General features: G+C 42.3%; 1 protein-coding gene across 8 annotated transcripts in view; it reads right to left on the bottom strand.

Moving 5' to 3' along the window:
• The window catches only part of ASTN2 (astrotactin 2), an 829,157-nt gene that overhangs the window by 486,238 nt on the left and 318,989 nt on the right, over positions 1-23,930 (bottom strand). For all 8 annotated transcript variants that reach the window (XM_044778942.2, XM_070518865.1, XM_014830403.3 and 5 more), the window contains one exon: positions 19,906-20,052. In XM_044778942.2, the coding sequence (XP_044634877.2) occupies positions 19,906-20,052 (147 nt within the window). The remainder of the gene's footprint in view (positions 1-19,905; positions 20,053-23,930) is intronic.

Below are 23,930 nucleotides of genomic sequence, written 5' to 3'. Positions count from 1 at the left end.
GCACAGACCTCGGAATTGGTAAATCTGGATTCAAAAAGTGCCCTTACCACTTATGATTTGAATGACCTTGGGAAATGCTTAATATTTCTTTTCTCATCCTCCTCATCTGTAAGAGGATGAATAATACTTACCTTGCAGTATTTGCATGAACATTAAATGTGACTGTGTGTGTACCCGACTTAATGGATATACTGATCAAATGGGAACTTTTACTACTGCTGCTGCTCTTAATCTAATGGATCCCAGAAATAGCTCTGGAGGGCAGGTGTTTCCTTTATCCCCATTTTACAGACAAGGATTGAAGCTGAAGGATGTTAAAGGGACATGTCTTAAATTGCACAGCCAGGAAGTTGATGATTCCAAATAAGAAGTCGGTCTGCCCATCTCTGATCTAGAGCTCTGTCTATAACACCAGGCTGCCTCCCATTCCTCTCATTTCAGGGAAAACCTATCCACACTACTAAGGTGTGTGTATGTGTGTGTGTGTGCTTGGCTTCCATCAACATTCATCTCTGGTTCTTTCTCTAAGTACTGAGCTTCTCATGGTGGTGGTTGACACATAAATCAGACCAAGTTGAGAGTATATGTGAGAGAGAGAGTGAAATGGCAGGCGGACGGTGACATAATATCGTAATTCAATACGTAACATCTCCAAAGACATGCAATACATCCTTACGACATTTCCAGAAGATATTTTCTGGAAACTGGACAATAATTCAAATTAATGCTAAGCCTAAATCTAATTGTTTTATGATGCTACAAAGGACTACATGGAGCAAAGCTTCCAAAAATCAGAGGTTTCAACAGTCATGTTGATGGAACAGATTTCACTGTCTGGCACAGATGAGAACAGCTGCCTAAATATATAATATCGGTACCTGGAGCAACATAATAAAGAAGATGCGCAGCTTAGCGACATTGTAGTGTTTGCAGCCCTCAGCCCTTCACCAGCCAAACTCTACAGTGAATTCCGGGAAAGGTAACGAGAGAAAGGATAAGATTTTTATCTGAGGACCAAATGAAGGTCTGGAGGCTCAAACAGGACAGAGGATGGCTGAGATCCACATTTCTGGTATATGACTCGTGAAGGATGAGTTCTTTTATTCTGTTCCCAGAGGGAGTTGGTGGGGTGTAGCTTAAGGGAGGCAGGCTCTAGAACCACATAAGCCTTGGTGGAACCTCAACCCTGCCACTTATCAGCTGATGGACTTTATGCCTATTAACCTAATTTTGAGATCCTTGAGGCTCCTCTTCTGTGAAATGGGGACAATAATCCCTACTACATACTCCTCTGTACAAAAGCACATGGGGATGTCCATGGTTGATGAGGAGCAAGTTGCCAAGAATACGTAGGATCTTATCTCAAGTTTCAAACAAACAGCAATTCAGGCTGTGTGTGTGTTTAGGGGTAGCAAAAATTCTGGAAGGATATACATCAAAAGAGTCATCAAGCCAGTAGAGTAGAACCAGAAATATGAAAGAGGGCATATTTAATATTTAACTCATTCACTCTTGTATTACTTTTGTAATAAGAGTACTGATGCTGTTACTACTACTATTACTACTAGTGTAATAACAATAACTTCAGAAGGTTTGGGGAAGAACAAAAAACAGAATTACGTTTGAGTATTGAGTCAAATACATAGTAGGTGACCAAAATGTGCTTGTTATTTCTTTCTTTGTCCCTGGCCACCAAGGAATGTGTTCGCCCTCCCTTGGACTAGGAGAGGCATTGGAGGAAGGCAGCAATTGACTAAATGGTCTGCTCCCTTGTCCCATGTGTGTCCTTCCTAGTCCATCACCTTGCCTTTGCTCAGGTTGGTCCCATATCATGGAGCATCCTTCTTACCATATCTATCCTCCCAGGCCCAGCCAAAGGCAAACTCGTCCTTTCATGGTGCTCTTACCTGGAAGTGGCTTGTCCTTCTTCTGTCCTTGATGGCCTGGCATATGCACATTTCTCCTTCCATCAGTGTCATTACTATGCATGGATGATGGTACTTTCAGCTATTAGAAGCATACTATCTTAGATGCTATCAAATGGAAATGGAAGCAACAAACCACGCAGTTCTCTCCCCACACTCTCCAATGGTGCTTCAAGTTTCACCTGAGACTCACTAATAAGCCACAATAATAGGCAATTTTTGTTTAGCGTTTACGACACTGTGTAAGACCTTTACATCCAATATCTCACTTGATCCTCACAGCAGGAATATTAGAGGTTCTGGAGTCAGCCAGATCTTGTTCAGCAGCTGTGTGAGCTTGGGTATACTTACTACCTCTTTGGGGCTCAGTTTCTCCATTTGAAAAAAAACAAGAAAAATAACAGTAATCACCTCTAGGGTTATTGTCAGGAAGAAGTAAATTAATGAATGTAAAATACTTTTTAGAGTGGTTGGCATTCAATTACACTATACTCTGTGTACCCTGCGTGCATATATGTTCTACAGAGTTGTTATCATTCCCATGTCACAGATGAAGTGTGGAAGGTGGTAAAGATGTTTCTTGCCCAAGTAACAGCCAATTATTTAATTACAAAACCTGTGACTAGAGTCCAGGTGTCCAGACTCTGGGTATTGTGCTTTCTCTACTCATTTTACTTCTCAGCAGGTTGGTTACTGTGATGAAGCCTGAATGTACTGATTTATACTGTCAACAAAGGTTTATTGAGCGCCATACATACACCAGGCCTGGTGGTAAGAAGTGGGTATTTGGCAGGGAACAAAAAAGACAGAGCATTATAACACTTGGCTGTAGAGAGCGTGCAATGTTGAGTAGGAGATGAGCATTAAACACAGCAACCTTTGCATGACTACAACCAAGAAGCAGTGCTATGGAGAAAGAAATAGCTGCCATGAGGACCCAACAGGGCGTGTTATGTGTGTGTGTGTGTGTGTGTGTGTGTGTGTGTATTTTAGGGTAGAGAAGGGAGCGTGGTGGTATCAGTGAAATAATGTTCTTTGCAAAGAAAATAAGATATGTGAAGTTTCTGAGAGAGAAAATTGGCTGGGTTCTGTTTTCACTTGGAACTAACAGTATAGCAAATGATGCTGGCTAAACCAGGGGATATATAGGACAATTGGTGTATACTTATGCTTTTGCTTTTAAACTTAATTGTCCTTTCTGGGGTGCTAAGTATCTGAAAGAGCACAGTTAAATAGCCACACCGTGATTCTGTGAATCTGAACCAAACCCCATGGTGCAGTTTCACAGTTTACACAACAGGAACGGGCATTAGCAGAGGGCGCATAAAAACCCCAAAGTAAACTAACATAATTTCACTTATGCAGAGGACTAGTCAATTTTCTAGATTTTTTGTGGTTAAATTCATTTGGATGATGAGGCTCCTCTGTCCTTTTATGGAGAGAGAGTCGAGTGCAGTGTTTAAGAGCAGGAATAAGGGGGCAGGACACCAGAATTCACATGCTGGCCATGCCACGAACTAACCAAGTGATGATGACCCAGTTCAACGGGCCTTGGTTTCTCAGCTTTAAAACTATGGATAATAAGCTCACAGGAATGGGGGAGGTAATATATGTAAATTAGATTGCATTGTTTCAAATTACTCACTTTTAATGTAAAGGAGGTAATAGGTGTAAGGTGTTTAAAACAGTACCTGGCACGTAATAAATGCTTAATAAGTGTTAGCTATTCTTATATTATTTTTACCTACATGTATTTGATAATCCTATTGTGAAATACAAGGGAAGGTTGTCTTGTTCAAATACAGTTTGGCAAAAACAAACACAATAACCAAGACTCCTGCTTAAGCAACATAATAGCTTTGGATGTAACAGTGTAAACAAAAGCTCATTCTGTGACTCATTTCTATTTTCTTAATTGCCTGCTCTTGCTCTGGACCCCAGCCAGGAGTCAGTCTTCAGCCCCGTCATGGGGACACACACATCAGATTGTGTGTGCGCTTAAACGCACAGCTCCTGTTGCTTCTGAGGGCTGCAGAGAAATGACATTAAAAGTGAGTGATTTGAAACAACTGAAATTTAATTAAAAACAAAATTAAAAGTTGTTCCAAGCCAGGCGCTTCAGCCAGCAAGACTCAGAGGAAATTAGTAAGTGCTGCTAATAGCTGGATCCAATTCACAAGCCTCTATGAAGAGACAGTCAGAGGAAAGAAGATGCATACTCTTTAGATAAAACAATTAAAGATCATGTCTGAGGAATAATCATGAACAGTATCCCAGGGCAAAACAGAACCTTATTTGCTGGTGTGTTTCTTTTTGACTTTCTCATTTCCATTATGGGAAAATGCCCTGAGATTCCCCAAGTGGCATCTTTCCTTTTGGCAACAGAGAATGACACTGATTTTGAAATCTAGACTTAAACAAGCGGATGGGGGGCAAATTCCTTTTACAAAATAATTACCACCCACTGCCTGAAATTCCACCTTACCAATGTGTTTGTCCTTTGAAATTTCAAATACTCAGTTTGCTGAGTAAAATTCTAATCCCCCTCAAATTATAGGCCTCAAATAATAAGCCGACAAGTGTGGGCTGGGAATTGGGGACTGGCTGCCAGGATTGTTAAATGAGCTGGTTTTGGGGTGCCATCAGAAGAAATTAGAATGGGCAGTGGGGCTGCGTCTGAGAAAGAGCATAGAAGTGGTTCCCAGAGAGAAGTCAATCTGACCCTGCGTCTAAGCACAGCATGGAGACAGGCAGAGGAAAAGAAGCAAAAATTATATCAGGAGCCAGGAAGATACAGGAAATGAGCTGGGGGCAAAAAATGAGGGGAGAAGAGAGAAGTCAGGGGGAGAAGTAAGCAGAGCTGGGATGCTGAAACTTATCATGAGTGTTAACTGGCCAGGAGTGGAGTGGCCCAGCTCAGCTTAAACACACAAAGTTGAGGCAGGCAGCAAATGTCCCTGAACAAAGGGAAGTTCATGAGAGCCCTACTTTGCTCTGAGGATCAGTTTCCCTTCCGATGGGAAGGCAACAAGAATACCTTTTCTAGAAAAGATCTAGTTCCTGCTCACCTCTGCAACCCTACCTCACTCAGTCTGCCCCAACCACGCCCACCCTGCTCCAGCTTCTCCATCACTCCAGTGGCATTGAAATGCTGTTCCCTCTGCCTGGAACACACTTTCCTCCTTTGCTCTCTGAGTCTCAGAGAGGTCTTCTCTGACCACTATATCTGAGCATGACATCCCAACTCTCCTCTTTGGTTTAACTATTTTACACCATTTTAATTATTTTAACAGCAGCACTCACTTATTTCATTGCCACGATCTACTCTATTATCTGCTCATTTACTTTGGTGTCTGTCTCCTGCCGAGAATGAAAACATTATAAAGGGAGGGGCCTTCATAATGTCTTTTTTGGGACAGCATCTCTACTGCTCCAGGACATATAAGGAACGTGAAATAAATATTTATTCAATGAGTAAATAAGTTCTGGAAAGACTAAATAAAACTTTGTAGGTAAAGCACTTGAGTACACTCCTGCCACATCAGAGGCACGTGATGACTTTTAGCTGATATTTCTATAATTATCTAATATTACATTGATTTGGGTTCTACTAGTGAGCGTGATCCTGGGAGGGAAGAAGGATGGAGACTGAGAAAACGACTGCAGGCTCCAATGCCAACTTGCTGTCCTCACGTTGCTCTCAGAATAGGCAATATTCTGTAAGTAGGTGCTTGCCGTATAGATGGATCCTAACGGGGGCGTGAGCATGGGGAGGCGGTGGCACTGGGTGCTGCTGAGGGCTGACTCAGCACGTTGATCAGGAAGAGGGCAGAAGCTGAGAACAACTCTCTTTTGCACAAACCAGTTTCATCCTATCCTCAAACAAATTCTTTGAGGCGGAGGATGGATCTGTCCAAGTCTAACCGCTCCTTAATGTTCAACGCTACCTCTACTTTTGCCAAAACATCCCTTGAGACCTACCTCAGCGAGAATTATCTTCTTCATCTCCCATTCTCTTCCTAATGTAGCTCTGGAAGCAATGCAGCTTATGTTTCTTGGGCTTGAGATGGGTGTTAAAGAGTCCATTTCATTGTTAGATATTGTGACTCAATTTTTGATTTCAAAATAAAGTTGCAATAGGGATCATAATCACAGTAACAATATTAAACGTGTCAGACTGGTTTTTTGAGGTTGCGTTTTTATGTCTTGATGGGGAGTGGATCTAAATATACGAGGTTCCCACTCTATGTTGAATACTGTGACAAAACGGGGAGGCTGTAAATGTGGAAGAGAGTCCTTTCCTGAAAGTTGTTTATGGTTCAGTCGAGTGATAACCAGACAGAGATATAATGGAGCATCATCAGGGTTGTGATGAAGGTGAAACAGGGAGCTTTGGGAGCAAAGAACAGGGGCCGCCGCCTCCTCTTCAAAGTCAGAGCAGCCACATCTAAGCTGAATGTCGAAGCACCAGAAGCCAGCAGCTAGGTGGACTGAGCGGAAATGAGGATTAGGCGAAAGGAGAGGAAGCTTTCTAAAGGAACAAAAAGAGAACATGGCCCTTCAGGAAACAGCCATTTTGTTCGGCTAGAGTGCAAGAGAGATGGGAAATGGGCAAAGATAAGGCTACAAATATTTCCCGGCTCTACCATTCCACAATTCAGAATATTGCCAAGCTAGCTACTTTGCAACATGTCCACAGTGTGCCCTCAGCCCTGTAGCCACGTTCTCCCTCTTGAGGTGGCAGAAGCTGCCATTTTTAATTGATTCTATATTTCAAATTTGACACCAGCTCCGATCACTGGGCCCCTGGGTCTCCGTTCAGGCCTCTGCATCCGTGGCAGGTCCTGTGCCCAGCACATTAATGCTGCATTTGAGTCTTTGCAGGAAATGGCCACCTCCGGAGCCTTCACATTCACAGGTCATGTGAGCACCTGTGTGGGAGCCGGGGACTGATCAATCTCTCCTTCCTGCAGCCTGGTCTGAATACTGCGGTGAGATATCACCTGAAATATTACTCGAACGATTCAAACTTTCAGGAGAGCAGCCTTCAGAGATCTGGTGAATTAATTTGGCTCACAGAACACAATGACATCTCTTACTAATAATTTTCATCCAGGCAGGATTTCTGAAGGTCCTACCACTGTGTGCTCTTCAAAGTTGCTTGCACTTCTTTCCTTTTTTTCTACAAGTGTGGCCAAGAGGTGGGTATCTGATTCCTGATCTCACATAGAAAACTTGGTGCACAGGAGTAGAATAGTAATAATAGCTAGCCCTTGAGTGTGTTTACCGTGGGCCAGCCTCCTGCATTTAAGAACCATTTAAGCCTCACAATCACAGACTGATTCCCAGCACATGGGCATCCCCGTTTTTCAGAAGCTGAAGCTGCACCTTGGGGAAGGTAGAATTAGGATATGAACCCATGTATGCTGTCCTTGGTGTTCATGGTCTTAACCACCACACTTCACAGCTTGGCAAAGAACATTCTTATTTTGATGTCTGATGTCTCCAACCTCTAAGGGATCCCAGGAGGCAGACACCAATGAGTCTCTGATTCCTTGCCCACCTTGGTTCCTCCTTGTAATTAATTGATAAGTTTCCTTGGTTCTAGCTCTACAGGAACTCCCTGATCTTCACTCTCACTTCTAATGCCCTTGTTCGGACATTAGCACATCGACCTAATGTAACAGCCCCTTCCTAGGTTCCTTACCATCGGCCTTGACCCCTCAAACTTACCTTCTATACCATGGCCAGGCAGTCCACAAATCTTTATTGGACACCGACTGTGTACTGGAGATTGCACAGGAACAAGACAGCTAGCTACAGTCTCTGCCCTTATGGGACTTAAGCAGCATGAGCAGTAGCTATTGTTTGCTGAGTGTTGGCTATGTGCTGCGTGCTTACGAAGTGCTTCATAGGCAGTCATTCAATTGCCGTTTGACGTGGTTTACTGTTATCATCCCATCTCACAGATGAGCAAACAGAGACTTAAGAGATGAAATAAGTAGCTCAAGGCTACACAACTAGGAAACATCAGAGCCAGGTACTGAACTCATGGAGTGTGATCCTACAGCCCAGCCTCTTAGCCAAATTAGACATCGAATAAGCAACTGTAAAAGTGCTGAATGCAGAAAAGAAAAGTTGAGGACCATTTAACAGGGAGACCTAACTTAGAACTTGAGGGTGATGATGATGATGATGATGATGTCAATAAAAACTAATATTACTGACTGCTTCCTGTTTGCCAAACATTCTACTAAATACTTGACAGATATTATCTCATTTAATTTTCCTACGAGGAAGCTATTATTACTATGCTCACTCTACAGATTAAAGAACAAGCCAGAAGGGTTAAGTGATTTGTAAGATCAAATAGCTATGAATTTATAGAGCCAGCATTTGAACCCAGATGTGTTTAACTTTACAGCTTGATCTCTTAATTATCATCTTGCATTGCCTTTTATAAGAACAACTGAGAGCTCTACACCCCCCTTGCTAGAAATCCTTCAGTGGTTCCATGACCCCAAACATTTTCATCCTAAAAGTCCAAGACATAAACACCTGCTCTTCCTGTCTGCTCCTCCCATTACTCCCGTTCACTCCCCATGGAGCCCCAGCTGCTCTGCATGCTATCTGCTCCTGCCGTACCGTTGCTCATGCTGTTCTTTGCTTGGAAGAGCACCCCTCTGGTCCTTACTCTGTCTCGCCATCTCCAACGGAGCACACACGCTCACTCCAAATCCATGCCCACCTAGCTTCCTCCAACGAGACAATCCTCTTGTTCCCTAAAGCTTTACCCAGATCTGTCGAGCAGAAAACACTCCAGGCTTCCCTGGCAACCTTGCTGACTCTTGTCCATATGCCCACATGGTCCAGATTGTGATCTGCCTTCTATTTTAGTCTTTTGCTTTATAGCTATCCTGTCACTTGAAACAATATGGGTAATCCCTTTGAGGGCATGATTAGCATTTACTGAACACCTGTTATGGGATATTTTTATGTAACTCTCTACTTCATCCTCTTCACCACCCTGGGAAGCAGGGGCTAAGAGCTTCACTTTTACAGATGGTGAAAGGGATAGTTCAAAGAAGTGAGCGGATTCATCCAAGCTCCACAGTTAGCAAGTGGAGGAGTGCGGACTTGAAGCTGAGGTTTTCTGGTTCCCTAACCTCATGTGTCTGTAGTGCTGATTGTGTCTGAGTTTGTCGTAGAGTGTGAGTCCTGGCCCAGAGCAGATGCTTAGCAGTGTCAGCTGAAATCTTAATGTATGGGCTCACCGACAAAGCTCAAATGGGAACAGGGTGAAAGCAGAGGAGGGAATACATGGAAGAGTCAGGAGTGGTGTGGGCTCTGGGGATGACTGCAGCTGAGTGTGAGATTCCCAGGCCTTTAGCAAAGGTTCAGAAAGTTGTCAGAAGTTGCCCCCAAACCCAAGGCTGTGCAGCTGCAGAAATATTTGGCTTATATAATTAAGAGGGGCGGCTGAGGAGGAAGGCCAAACAGCTAGGCTCTGCTGGGCATCAGGACTCAGGGAGGGTGGGGTGGAGAGGCGGGAGGGATATGAAGGTTTTAACTCTTCCTCTCTTCTCATCATTTCCCCTCTGAATATGATGCATCCTCCCCCTCCCATAGTCTTGCTGACATCTGAAATGTTCAAAGTCCCTTGGCAGTTGAAGCTGGAGGCTAGAGATGGAAAGCATCTTTTCCACTATGGCCTGGTTCTCCACCAGCCCCTTATTCATCCCAGCAGCCTGGGGAGCCCGCAGTCCCTACACAAGCTTGGCTGTGATCCTTCTAAGCTTTCTTCAAATGGCAACTTGTCAGCTGGGAAAGGTTTGCTCTGGTGTGTCTGCTCCCAAGATCCTTGCTCAGGGGTCTCCCTAGCCTTAGACTGGCCCAAACCTGAGTCAGAAGAGAGAAGACTGGGGACATTAATGGGATGGTTGCATAAAGACTCCGAAGGTCATGTACCTAGTGGAATGAGTAAAGGGGGACTCTGAACCTCAGGATTTCTCATCCTACTTTTAGAATGCTAGGCCAGGGAAGAATTTTAAGTACCGTCTTGCTCCATTCCACATTTCACAATGAGGAAATTGAGACCTGGAGAAGTAGAGACGCGCCAGAGTCATGGTCGATTTGTGGCAGAGCTAAAACCTGATCTTCATCACTGGATTCTCTGTGTGCCAGATTCTGTGGCCACTATTGAAATAAATTCTGCTCAACCCTTTCCTGCCTTTGTGTTGTTGAGGTGGTCATATAAACCCCTTCAGCTTTGGTTTTCTTTAAATTTAAAAGGAGGATAATGCCTGAAACTACTTCATGAGATAATAGAATTAAATAAGGTCATACTTTGCAAGGCAATTAACACAGGGCCTGGGACTCAGTAATATTCTGTAAATGTTACCAATTAGTGGTGTTATTATCACAATCATGGGAAGGCTTGAATAGCAGGGTCTATGTGAATGCAGTGAAAAGTGTTCATGAGCCCTCTGGGAAGCCGTCATCCATCACCCACCTCCAGGTAAAATCAATGGCTCTAAGGCCCAGCCTAGGTAGTACCTCCTCAAGACGTCCTCTCCTTAGCTCCACTCCCCATCTCCAGCTTGGGGTACTTGGCTGTCCCTCCTGTATGTTCCCATAGTACCCAGGACAACCCCTAGTATGACTTCCAACATACTGCATTTCATATTTCATTTCTTGGGTATTTCTCACTACCACCAAACTGAGGTAGGCCAGCAATTGTGTTTTATCCATCTCTGCATCCCTAACATCTGAGCATGCCACAGACATGATGCACAATATGTGTTGACCACAAGAAGGGAGGGAGGAAGGAAGGGAAGAAAACTGCACTATATATAAAGAAGGGAGTGATGTTATTATTAACGAATTTTTAACTATTTAATCTATTCCTTCTGGCTAAGCTAAGCCTCCCTAAAACTGTACCTTCTACCTACCTGGATGTACCCACTAAGACCCCTTTCCAATGTCTTTATTGTCTTTATAAATAATAAAGCTATGAACAAGCATAAAGGAAAAAGTGCAGTATTCTCATAATCAGACCTACTCTCACACTTGGCCACGTGCTTCCACTTTCATCAGCCCACTAACACCCATTGGAGGCAGGGAGTATCAGCACTGCTTTTGGATGAGGAAGCTGGGGCTTGCAGGGATGAATTAATATACCCAAGGTCACAAAACTAGAAAGCAGAAGAACTGAGAGTAGAACTCACATCTCCTGGGCCAGAAATCAAAGCACATAACCTCTGTGCCATGTTACTTTCCCTCTCCCAGCACCACACCACTGCCCTAACCCTCCACCACTTTGCAAACATCAAGCCAATAAGGAAAGACCATCTAACTCTATAATCTCAAGCTCTATCTCACCAAAGCTCCTATCCATCACTCTCCCTTCCCAGTCAAAAAGCCAAAGTGACTTTTGCTCACAGCAGCAGAATGGAATTATAAATGAGAAGCAATTAAATTTCCCTACCCCTTTCAACCATCCTCTGCCCCCAGTTCCTAGGAACATATTTTTGGACTCAATCTGCTATCAAAACACAGAAATTAGTCTCCAATTTTGGACGTCAAACTCAGTTATCCCTTTTGTTAAGAAGGGAAATTAGTAACAATTCATCCTGGTTGGAAGCCAAGCTAACATCTTAGCTCAGAGTGTCATTAAAAATCCAAACCCAACTGGCTGTTGTGATATCTTTAAAAGCTTGAACATGTTCACCTGCTTAGAATGGTTTTCTAGAGTTTCTTCTCTCTCCAGCCCCTTGTCACTTTTAACCTGGGAGATCGGTTATTATTTAAGGAAGAAATGGCTTGAGCATTTTTTCCTTCCATGGTTTCATGGATTTAGATTTCCTAATGAAGAGGTTTTAGAAAAAAAAATGGATCCCACTCTAGGGGGTATCCAAACCTCTCAGCATCAGCTCCAGGCCACTGCTGAGCAAGTTGCCCATTAAGGATAAGAGGAGGGAGAAGGGGAAAAAGTTTTCACAGTTTATAATTATATTACCAGTTTCATTACAGATCTCATTTTAATTCTGACTGAAAACGAGCCTTGCCTTCTCCCGGCACTCTCTCACATATAGTTATTAAATCTGGGTTGGAGTTCAACCTCTTCTTCCTGATTTCAGCATATTAATATGGTTTATTGGTATTTCATAGCCACCTCCCCCCTGGGTGTCCTGAATCTCAGCTCAATTTATATTTTCCTCTCTTCCTTGGCCCTGGAATAAAGCTTGTTTCATTTTGGTGTTGGGGTGGGGGGAGAAAGGTGAGTCTGATTGGAGTTTCTCATCATTGGAGATTGGAACAAAAACCTTTGGGAGTGAAGTCAATCATAGGAAAGGAAGTAGCCTCAGATTTCTTGCAGTGTCATTCCCCAGAGTACATCTCCTTAGGGCATCTGAGTCCACCTCTCTGCCCTGTTTCCCTTCATTTGTTTCACAGACATAATTTATTACATGTCTACTTAGTCAGAACCCCTTTTACACATCACAATAGGTCAGGACACGAATAAGGTTTGGCCCTTGCCCTTGAGGAAAGTCAAATCCAGCTATTGGAATAATTTCTTCTTCTTCTTTTTTGCATTCAATCAATGCTCTTTTGGAGCACCAACTCTGTTTTGGACGCTCTCCCAGGTGCTGAATATAATGTGCAAAACAAACAAATATAATCTCTATGCTTATGGAGTTTACAACCGAGTCGGAGAGCCCAACATTAACTAGATAAGTATATAATTACAAATTGAAATAAGTGCAGTCAAGGAATAGAGCAGGGTTTGAGAGAATGACAAGTAAGAGATCTAACAGAGGCTGGAATATGAAAAGGGGAGGTCAGCCACTGTAGGGTAAATGGAATTTGTCCAGGAGAAACTGAGGAGGTGGGGAGAAATTTTCAGGCAGTGAGAACAACATGTGCAAAGGCCCTGAGGCAGGAGGCAGCCAAGGATATTTAAGGAACCAATGTAGAGAGAGTTGGCATGAGATGAGGCTGGAGAGGCAAGCAGGGGTCTGATCTTGCAGAGACTTACAAGAAATTCAGTCTTAAAACAAGTACAATAAGAAGTACTTGAACAGTTTTATGGGAAGATACAAAATGTTGAGATTTTTCATTTTAAAAAATCACCCTCTTTGCAGCATTGAGAAATGACAGGAGGGGGACTAGATTTAATGCAGGAGGCCAGTTCTTAGGACTATGGCAGTTGTTCCAATGACACATGTATAACAGTGATGCAAAGTAGACTGTAAGGTTATTTTAAAGGCACAAATACAGTTCTAAGTAATTTTCAAGGGGGGAGAGATTATTTCTGACTAGAGTTTTCTTCAGAGAAGTTTGGGTTTGTTTTTTTTTTTTTTAAAGAAGGCTTTCTAGAGGAAGGATAAAATTAAGTCAGGCCTTACAGACGGCTAGGTTTGCAATATATGGAAATTAGGAAGGGTACTTCTAGTGGAGAGCAATGTTTAAGTAAATGTATAGAGGAGGTAGATACAACACAAGACAGCCTATGTGCCTAAACAGCATTAAGTGTGTGCGAAGGAGTTAAGGAAAATTCAGAGGCCAACATGTAGAGCACTTTTATATCTGAACACTTTCCATGGTGCTCAAAGGTCTGCGATCAACTGAACATCTTAAAACAAAGCCCCAGATGATTTCAGAGAGCAGGATGGCCAAAGAAGTCCTCTTTTCAGATGAGTGGCCTAGCAGTTTCTGACTAGGCCGCCACCTTCGATGTGGTGTAATTTTACTTCCAAGAATTAAAAATGCTCCTCCCATGTATTCAAATCACCACAAACCAGCTCTGAAGTCAATTAGGAACCTCATTCCTCATTAAAGGCACAAGGCCACACATCAGCACACTCTACTGGGTTGAAAGACATGAAGTAGGGGTGGAGGCAAATAAATGTAGACCAAGATTCATTGTATACAATTTTGTGTTCAAAAGCAGCTACACGTGTGGCATATTGATGAACTAGGCCATCCTAATGATGAACATTTCCACTTGATTTCATAGGCTAGTAAAGAATGCTCAGACCCTAAGTTCCTCAGTCATAGGGAACAGAGAAGACCACTTTAGTCCAAACCAAAAAACAATGCTAACAATTTAAGTTGACCTTAACAAATAGACATTTTGGCATAGATATTTTGATGCAATGGGCATCAACATAAAAAAAAGCTTGTGTATGTGTGTGTGTATTTAGTCAAGTAAAATATTCAAGAGACATCCCTGGTCTTCATCCATTCCTGAGTCTCACTCTATTTCTGAGCCCAGGCAAAGAATGTGTGACACACAGGGTCAAGCAGTACAGAATAAACAAACATACCCTGAAAGTCCTAAAAAGTTGTCTTTTTAAAATTTATACTCTGATAAAATGGCTCTGAGTCAAAATATCTCGTACCCAAGTCAAATACGTTCCTTCACTTTTCTTCTATGGCTTCATAAAAATATAATTCATCTATTCTTAGGAAATTCCCTCTCGTTGGGAACTCATTACCTTGCAGTGACCCCCTTCTAATATTGAAAAAATATTATCACAACTACTAACATTTATATGACTTATTGAGCCATTACTAGGTCTCAGGTACCGAGCTAAAAGCTGTATGAGCATTATTTCATTTATTCTTCACAATAACTCTATGAGAAAAGTAGTGCTACTATGCCCACTTTATAGATAATGAGGATGGAGCTTAGAAAGTGAAGACATTTTCAGACTAAGGCTGAATATTCTCCCATCTCTGACCACCCTCATCACCCATGTAGCTCTAATTTTGTTTTATGGGAACTTCCAGAGCAAGTCTACTCCCTTTTCAAGTCAAATAATAATTATCTCGGTCATTTTTGTGTAAGCATGGGGCATGGCAGGACCTTGGGTCAAGGGTTCAGACAGACTTGGGCTTTCATACCTTGCTTCACTTCTGTGTGTTCATCTAGCCAAATCACTTAACATCTCTGAGACCTACTTTCCATGTATGCAAAATAAGGATGCTATAAGTTCTTCCGCGACAATTGAATGAGTACCTCCATGTAAAGTGTTTTGAACACTGCCATTTATAACAGACATGCTCAATAATATTAAGTTCATTTTTTGTCTAGGTTCCTTCAACTCTTTTTACAGAAATATTCTCCTCTATCCTTTCCTTAAGAGGTCATTATGTATCTACAATGTTTTTCCAAACTCTTGACTACAAATCGTCTCCTTTGGATGACTTCCAATACATCATTCCTCTTCTCAAAGCATAAATCCCAGAACAACAGAATAGAACAGATGGAACCATATCACCCACTTAGTCTAGACAACTTATTCCTTTAAAAGTTGTCTCTTCTACTGACTCACTATAGGGCCAGAATATTGGGTGAATATATTCTGACTTACATTGGAAGCCGCAAGGGATGCACAAACTAACACTGCAACTAAGATGAGCTTTTAATATTAACCAATAACCAAGCATCAATAATGCTACCTGCATGACAATTTGGATGATGCCCAAATCCAGGCGATCATGGCTGCTTTGTTATAAAACTCATAGTGGACCATTCACATTGTATTCAGTGCTATGGGCAACCACTGTAGTTGGACCATGAGGCAGCTCCTTAATATGACATTGATAAAGTTAAAGATGGAAGAAACTAAAGCCCTTTATCAGCGCACCAAGGGGTCTCAAGGAGTTATTATATCTGTTAGATGGAAGCAAAGTAACACTTATAGAGATATTGGTGCAGCTCTCAAACTTTTGTTAAAGGATCACCTAGAGTTCTTGTTAAGAATATTAACACTGGGTTCCATTCATAGAGAAGTTGATTCACTAGTTCTGGGGATCATCAGCCCAGATGACTCAAATGCAGATAACTTCTAGGCCACAGCTGAAAATAAAGTACTAATTTCAGTAAGTTTGGACCCAAACCTAGTCCATCTCTTTGCTTGTGCTTAGCAGGGCAAAAAGTCACTAGCAGCCTTGAGAAGGTCTACACAAAGGAAGGGGTGATATTTGCCAAGGGCTTGGATGGGGGCTGTGTCAGTATTTATTGCTCTTGCCAGCTGGACTCTGGACAAGTACTATATCATGATGACCTTTCCATCTAATGGGCAGTAATCATCAAGTATAACTACGTTGTAACACATGCGCAGAACTCACTTTCTTCCTGAAAACCAGACCCAGTACTCAGCCTCCTACAATACTTCAGCACCATGGAGAGCCCAAAGTACAGGGTAGGCTGAGAGCTCTCTCTACTAAGAAAGTGCTGCAATTTGGCAGCTTAAGGTTCATGGAGGGAGATGAGAAAGATGAGAGCTGTGTCGGCCATGGTCTCTGGGTGGCCATGTCTTAGTGGAGTCCCTCCCATTTGATGGAGGCTGCTCTCATCCTGATAGGCCTCATTATGACGTTGTTGTTGTTTATAACTCAACCAGAGGCCTTAAGTGGGGACCTATATTATGATCTGGGTATATAAACATACATTAAAAAAATCATTGAACTGTACACTTGCAAACTGTTTTTACTATATTTATGCTATATCTCAATACATTTATAAATATTAATGCCAAGTGCTGATAAGGGTTCAGGAAAATAGGCACCATCATGACTTCTCCTCTTGCCTCTCTGCATTACACTCTCATATCTCCAGAAATCAGAGGTAGTCTAAACCGTATAAAGTGCTCTTTGTTAGATCCTGCTCCACCCCTATAGAAACTAGATTCTACTCCGTTCAAATCCTAGTTTCCTATCTGTCAAATGGGGATAATAAAGATAACTTTGGAGAGCGGGTGGGGGAATGGAATGAGCAATGTGCATAGCTTATACACCCTCAGGAGACATTGGCATCATGCTGGGGGAGGTCTGCTTGCCTATAACTACTAGACAGCCATCCACCTGAATTCAACTATTAGCCGCTCTCAAGATTCTTGCTGATCCCCAGAAGAGTGAGGATCTTCAAGTGTTAATGTCTTCCAGTGGGAGTCACTTTCTTGGGAGGAGGGGATGGCATATAATGGGCTCCCTGTTCTATTTTCCTAACTGAGAATAGCTACTCTCATCTATTTAGTTTCTTATACTTCTTGTCCTGCCATGTCCCAGTTTCTGATGTCTCTTCTTTAATGGATTATTTTAGGAATAAGAGTAAAAACAGCTGCTATTTATTGAGCAAGCACAATGTTTTAGATACTCTACTGGTATTTTATACACATTATGTCATTCAATTTTTTTCAAAATAATCCTCATTTTATAGATGTGAAAAATGAGACTCAGGAAGTTTAACTGACCCTCCCACATTTCACAGCAACTAAACAATGGAACTGAGATTTGAACCCAAACATGTAACATTTCAAAGGATATATCCCTAACCAAGATGTTATTGCATGTAGGCAAAGGGAGTTCCATTATGCCTCAAGACTGAGACACTCAGCTAGGTCTTCCTAGTGTCACCTGCCATGTTTGATCCATCACTTCTTTAGCACTTGTACACTCTGTGGTTATTTCCAAATTTTCTCTGATCTCTATGAATTCTCTGCCTTAGCTCTCCTTGACTCAGTCTCTCCTTTCTGCTTAGAGATCTAGATGAGAATCCTGCAGAACTATTCATAAATCTGCTTTAATTCAGGCTCCACTCATTCACTCAACACATATTTATTCAGCATCCATCATGGATCAAGCAGTGTGCTTGTCACTAGGGATGCCTTATGTCTCCCAGAGGACACAACTCCTGCCCTCACAGAGATTCAAGGCAAGAGAAAGAAACAGACAAGTCTACAGGCAGTTATAAAGTTTTAAGTTTATGATACAGGTCAGAATAGGGACCATCAAGAAAGGGAAACTTTTAATTGGCCACATTTTTGTCTATCCTTCCAAGAGATGACAAAAGTTTTGCAGTTTTCTTGTATGATCCCTTGATTTTGTTATTTCCTAGATGTGTGCTATCTGAAAATCTGATAAATATGGAATCACAGGCTTCACACTAATCCTATGAGATAGGTATTACTATCATTCCCTTTTCACAGATGCAGAGACTGAGGCTCAGAGATGTAAGTCATCCACTTGGCTACAGAAGTGGCAGATGACAGTACAAGTATTTGAATTCATGTTTGCATTATTCTATAGCCTCTGCTTTTAGCCAGTAAACTCTTTACTATGACCATCAGCATTTCACTTAGCCTTTTAGTGCTCCATTTCTACATGCATGAAAATAAATATTCAAAATTTGAATGTGCCTCTAAAGCCTAACATTCTATAGCAGTGACTGGCGAGGATAAAAGGTAAGGTCACATGGCTTCAACAGTGGTCAAAATTTGCCCTATTGGTTTTTCCAACCTCATAGTTCATCACTGTTATTCTCCCATCCCCATATTCCAGCCACATTCAGGTTCTGGCAATTCTTCCAGTTCCAGGCTCCATGAGCCCAGGTGCCTAGCTGCGTCTGCAAATTTTGTTCTTTCTGCCTCCCTCTGCCATCCCTCTGTCATCTCACACTCACAAGTTTGCCTGTCTATGGGCACATTTGATTTGATGGGGACAAAACAAAAGTCTTGTGCTTAGGTCAGAAAATCAACTGAATGTATAGAAGATGAGACATACTGAATTTATTTGCAATTTAAGTGAAAAACAAGTTGGAGTTAGTTCCCTATGGTGAAGCGGAAGCAATCATAGAATGCATTAATGGAAGTCTGGATTTTTCAGAGAAAGGAGGTGGAAGTTCCACTTTGGAAAGAACATACGGAGGGGATTGATGTTAAGTTCTGAATATTGCAACACAAAAACTGGAGATAGGGGTCGGCCTGGTGGCGCAGTGGTTAAGTGCGCAGGTTCTGCTTTGGCGGTCCGGGGGTTCGTCGGTTTGGATCCCGGGTGCAGACATGGCACTGCTTGGCAAGCCATGCTGTGGCAGGTGTCCCACATATAAAGTAGAGGAAGATGGGCATGGATGTTAGCTCAGGGCCAGTCTTCCTCAGCAAAAAGAGGAAGATTGGCAGCAGACGTTAGTTCAGGGCTAATCTTCCTCAACAACAACAAAAAATGGAGATAAAATTGAGCTACGTTGAGATAAGGCTGATAAATACAAATTAAGGATCTCAAAAACATTCAATACACACCTAATTGGAAAAAGATTAAAAAGAAATAACGGTACTAATATGGTGCTAAATGTCAGAAGGGTGGTTATCTCTGGGAGGGCATTTACTGGGAGGGGACATATGGAAGCTGAAAGTGCTGGAAACATTTTCTGGTTCGATCTGGGTGAACTTTTACATAAAAATTTATTAAGCTGCATGCTTAATATGTCATCTTTATTGTATTTATGATAACCTCAATACAGTTAAAAATAGTAATGTCAAGTGTTTGGACAGCATTTGGAGAAACGACGCCATCATATCACACACTCAATAATATAAACTGGAACAACTTTCTAGAGGGCACTTTAGCAATAGATATCGAGCACGTTAATCAGTTTCTTGGACCATGCTTGGCGAATGATTATAGTGACTACAGCGTCTCATTAATTCAAATTAATTGGGTGAAGAGTAAATGGTAGGATATAACATACTTGTAAACTACATTTACAGAGAATGAGAGATGAGTATTCTCCAGGACATTCAGGGAATTCCAACAAAGCTCAGACGATCTCCTCTGTCATATTTTTTTAATTAGCAAATACTATTTTTTGGGGGGGATATATTTAGGTAGGAATAGAATGCACAAGCATGATAAGAAACAGTAGTTTCTCTGAAGTAGCTCAATCTTTCTGCACTCATATTTGAATTCTTCCTTCGCTTAACAAATCTTATCCTTGTCCATGGAATAAAAGCAATCTTAGTTCCATTAAAACAATCTAGAATTCTAAATGATAGGGGTCTTTTACAAGGCCTTTGGCTGCTCCTTTTTTTTGGTAATATAATTTTGGGGTGGGGCCGCGCATGGAGGACCTTCGAGCAGAGAGCAGAGCAAGGTGCTGAGTAGGTGTGGGGTCTCTCCGATGCTTAGCTCTTACCGTCTGCAATGAAGTGCTCAGGCACATGCAGAGTCACCTTCACCGTGAGTGGACAGGACATCTGACTGCCACACACCATGGCCAGGATGCAGGAGCTCACAGCAATCAGCGTCAGGGCCGTCTTGTTCACTGGGCTTTTCAGCAAACCTAATAACACAAACACACATAAGTCCATGAGGTGAGGAAACAGGGAGAGGGTGGAATTTGGGAATCCTGTTATTTTCCAAATGGGAAGCTGCCAAAGGAAACCCTAGTTCTCAACCTCTGTGTTTGCAATGACATCTCAGGGGCCACTTGCTGGGTCTTGGTTTAACTCTCTACAAAATGGGCTTAATAGCCCTTTTGGTATAGATGAAAGAAACCAGCTTCCTGAGAATTGTGGCAAATCTCACTCCTCTCCTCCCAATTAGGCTGATCATTCTTGATGATAATTACATGATATTAAACTCTCTACTCATTTTAGAAGCAAGTGAGAGTACACTGTGTTGTTGAATTCATAGGGCCTCATGGAATGAGCATGGACTTTATAGTTTGACAATCCTGGGTTCAAATTTGGGCTTTAGCCCTCATTGGCTGTGTGACCTGTTTCAATCTCTGAACCTCAGTTTTCTTATGTGTATGATGAGGATAATCATAGACAGCTCATAGGTTTATTATTGCGATGATAACATGGCATAGAATCTATACAATGTCTGTTGCCTAGAAGGGTGTCAAGGACTGGTAGAATCTGATCAAATTAATTTCACAAGCATTTACTGATCATCTACTATGTGAGATAAACAAAGAACAGAACAAGAGCAGTTCCTGCTCTTCAGGAGCTTACACTAGGCTTAGTGGGAAAAGGCAGGGTGATCCACAGCTAATTCGAATCAAAGGCAAGTTGTGTTAAGAGTGAGTAGAGATGGCATAGCATAGGGACAGAAGTTTTGCCTGAGAAAATTAAAGACAATTTCACAGCTGTAGTAGAATGAGTGGATTGCATCTGCATGGCAAGCAGAGCACTAGGCCAGCAGAGAAATTCTGTGGATGATGTCCTGGGTCCCCACTGTGTTTCATTCTTTAGGCTCTGCTATTCACATCTACTTTCAAGCTTTTGATTACCATTTTTAGAGCAATGCCTCCCAAATTTCTATTACCCACCAGGCTCTTCTTTTGAGCAAAGCTTTATGCTCAAACCTCTTGGACATCTCTCTGTGCATGTTCCATGGGCATGACAAAAACAACACGTTCAAAACTGGATACATTATCCTCTCCTTAAAGCTCTCTCCTCCTCCTTCTCCTGGGCTCCTCCACTTATTGAGAGCGCCGCTATTTAAACTGTCCAGAAACCTAGATGTCATCTTTCAAACTTCCATCTTCCTCCTTCACAGCAGCTAAAGAGCCATGCTGTCCTATTTATTCTGTGTCATTAGCATTTCCACCTCTTTCTCTGACCTCTTCTATTGTCTGTCTCCTTGCGGGATGAGGAAAGAGTGGGCACATCTTCCCATCTCACTCCCTGCTGGAACCCCTTGAACTGTTTTAGAGAATCTGGCCACAGAATGTAATCCATGCTCATTATCCTGGCATCCAAGGCCTTTCCTGGTGGGTCTCTACATTCATACCTCCTGTTGCTCTCTCCTACCTGGCCCAGGTGCCAGCAGGGCTGCATTACTGCAGTGCCACCACAGTCAATGCTCTTCATCATGTTAATCTTAGCATAGGTGTTATTTCTTCTGGGTAGAAATCCACTTGTTTCCTTACCCCGCCATCACTCTTTGAGATTAATCGTCAACGTTCTCTAGGCACACAAGTGCCTATATTTGTTGTGCTTCCCAAAACATCTTATTCAAACACCAGAGTCTAGTCACCAGATGGTAAACCCATTAAGGGCAGGGGTTTTGCTCACCATGTATCCCAATGCCTAACACAGCGTCTGGCAAGTGGTAGAATCTCAGTAAATACATCATAACTTTCAGAGATGATAATAACAATATTCACAACCAGATCCAGGTGTTGACCAATCAAAAAGCATGCCAACCAACATTGCCAGATGGGTGAATCTTAATGGAACAAAGGCCCTTATGACAGCCCACTTCGGGGTTTTTTGTATGGTTATTCAGTTTTCTTAATAAAGTCTCAGCTGCTTAAGGGAAGGGAACCCATCCTCACTATCTTTATGTCTCTCACGCCAAGCTCACCATCTGGAACCTACAAATTGCTTAATTAAAGAATAGGGTCCTTGTCTTTATTGCCAGTCCTAGGATAAGGCATAGGTTATGGTGGGAACAATTCATATATTTGTGGTTAAAGTTGTTGAATATTTGTTAAATGGAAGAGCAGATAAAATAAAAAGACGGTTCTGGTGTCAGGAGATGGGAAATTCCTAAACCTAAAATGACCACAGAAAAAAAGGTATAGATTTCATCTCTCATCTGGGAGCCACAAGAAGCTGTTTCAAACTACAATATAAATAGTTTAGTAGCCAAATAGCATCAGCAAGCTAACACTGATGTTTTGTACTAGAGAGGGTATGGACTAGGGGTTGATACCTAGCATAGGTCTTTCCCTAAAAAGTCAACAAATTGGGGCCAGCCCAGTCGTGTAGTGATTAAGTTTGTGTGCTCTGCTTTGGCAGCCCAGGGTTCATGGTTTCGGATCCTGGGCACAGATGCACACACTGCTCATCAAGCTATGCTGTGGCAGCACCTTACATACAAAAAACAAAGGAAGATTGGCACAGATGTTAGCTCAGAGCCAATCTTGCTCACCAAAAAAAAAAAAAAAAAAAAAGTCCACAAATTAACCTAAGCCTAGATATTTAACAAAACCTCCAAATAACAGTTAGCAGCAGTGCTGAATTTCCATTCTAAGTTCTGTGGAGTCTGTTCTGAGGGGAAGAACATGTAAGGATGAGCACAGCATGAACAAATTCTTGGGAAGGTGAACTAGGGCCAGACAGTGAGCTGTGAAAGGCAGTTACAGTCTCCTGGCATTGGGGAGGTGGATGTCCTGTATGGACAACAGCATCCTGTGGGTCTCAAGAAGGCATCTCTCAGACCTGGCCCATAGAGCAGCACAAATGGATGTGACCAAGACATTCCTTTCACTAATTAGCCACCTACCAGAAATACCACCCAGGCTCCACAGGACTGATTCTGGTCCAGGGGAAGAAGGCTGAGGGGCAGGAGTGGAATTTCTCATTCTAACTCCCTGAACTCATGCCGGGCTACTTGCATCCCCTATGTCATTTAAACCTTCACAGTAATCCAGGGTCTTTAAGAGTCGGTGGGGTGAGGAGTAAAGTCACATTAGCTTATTGGCCCTCAGTTTTCTCATCTGGAAAATAGGGATAAAATGACTTATCCTTCAAGAGTGTTGTGACAACTAAGTGAGACAGCAAATGTTGAATACCAAGCATAGTTTTTGGCATGTGGTAGGCCCTTGGTAAATGATCATTTCCAAGCCAGATGTCTGCATTTATCTCATCACTGATGACAGAAACCAGACTCATTTACCTCTTTGTCCAAAATATTATCAGAACATATAGAATTATTCTTTATAGAAACTGAAGACAAAAAGAGTGGATAGTAAGGGAGAGTCATAAGAAGAGGGAGGGAGAATATGAACGCCCAGCTTCCTGGGGCAGCCATTTACTCAGAGAATGCCTGAATCACCACAGTTGTCTCTGAAGTCCAGGAAGAAGGAAGTGGCAGGTTAAGTCTGCTCTCAGGCCAGATGCCTGTGGAGCAGCCACGGCGGCTTGGGGAGTTTCTATGGCAACGGGACCTGGCAGAAACTTCACAGTGGGACTCAAACCGAGGTGACTTCTTAGGAGTTCCTGGCCTAGAGAACTGATCATCCCTCTGAGTAGGGGTTGTAGACAGTGGCAAGATGGAAACTACCAATAATACCCACCCCCTCCTCATCTAGGCTCTGTATTGCATTGCAGGAAGCAGAGACAGGAAAGAGAACTTCCATTTGTTGACTATTTACTGTGATCTAGGCACTATGTCTAGCACTTACATCCATCCAACCAGTTTTTA

The sequence above is a fragment of the Equus asinus genome, chromosome 10, assembly GCF_041296235.1.
Source record: "Equus asinus isolate D_3611 breed Donkey chromosome 10, EquAss-T2T_v2, whole genome shotgun sequence".
Classification (NCBI taxonomy): domain Eukaryota; kingdom Metazoa; phylum Chordata; class Mammalia; order Perissodactyla; family Equidae; genus Equus; species Equus asinus.
The sequence above is the reverse complement of the archived record's forward strand: the minus strand, read 5'-3'. Positions and strand labels throughout refer to the sequence as shown.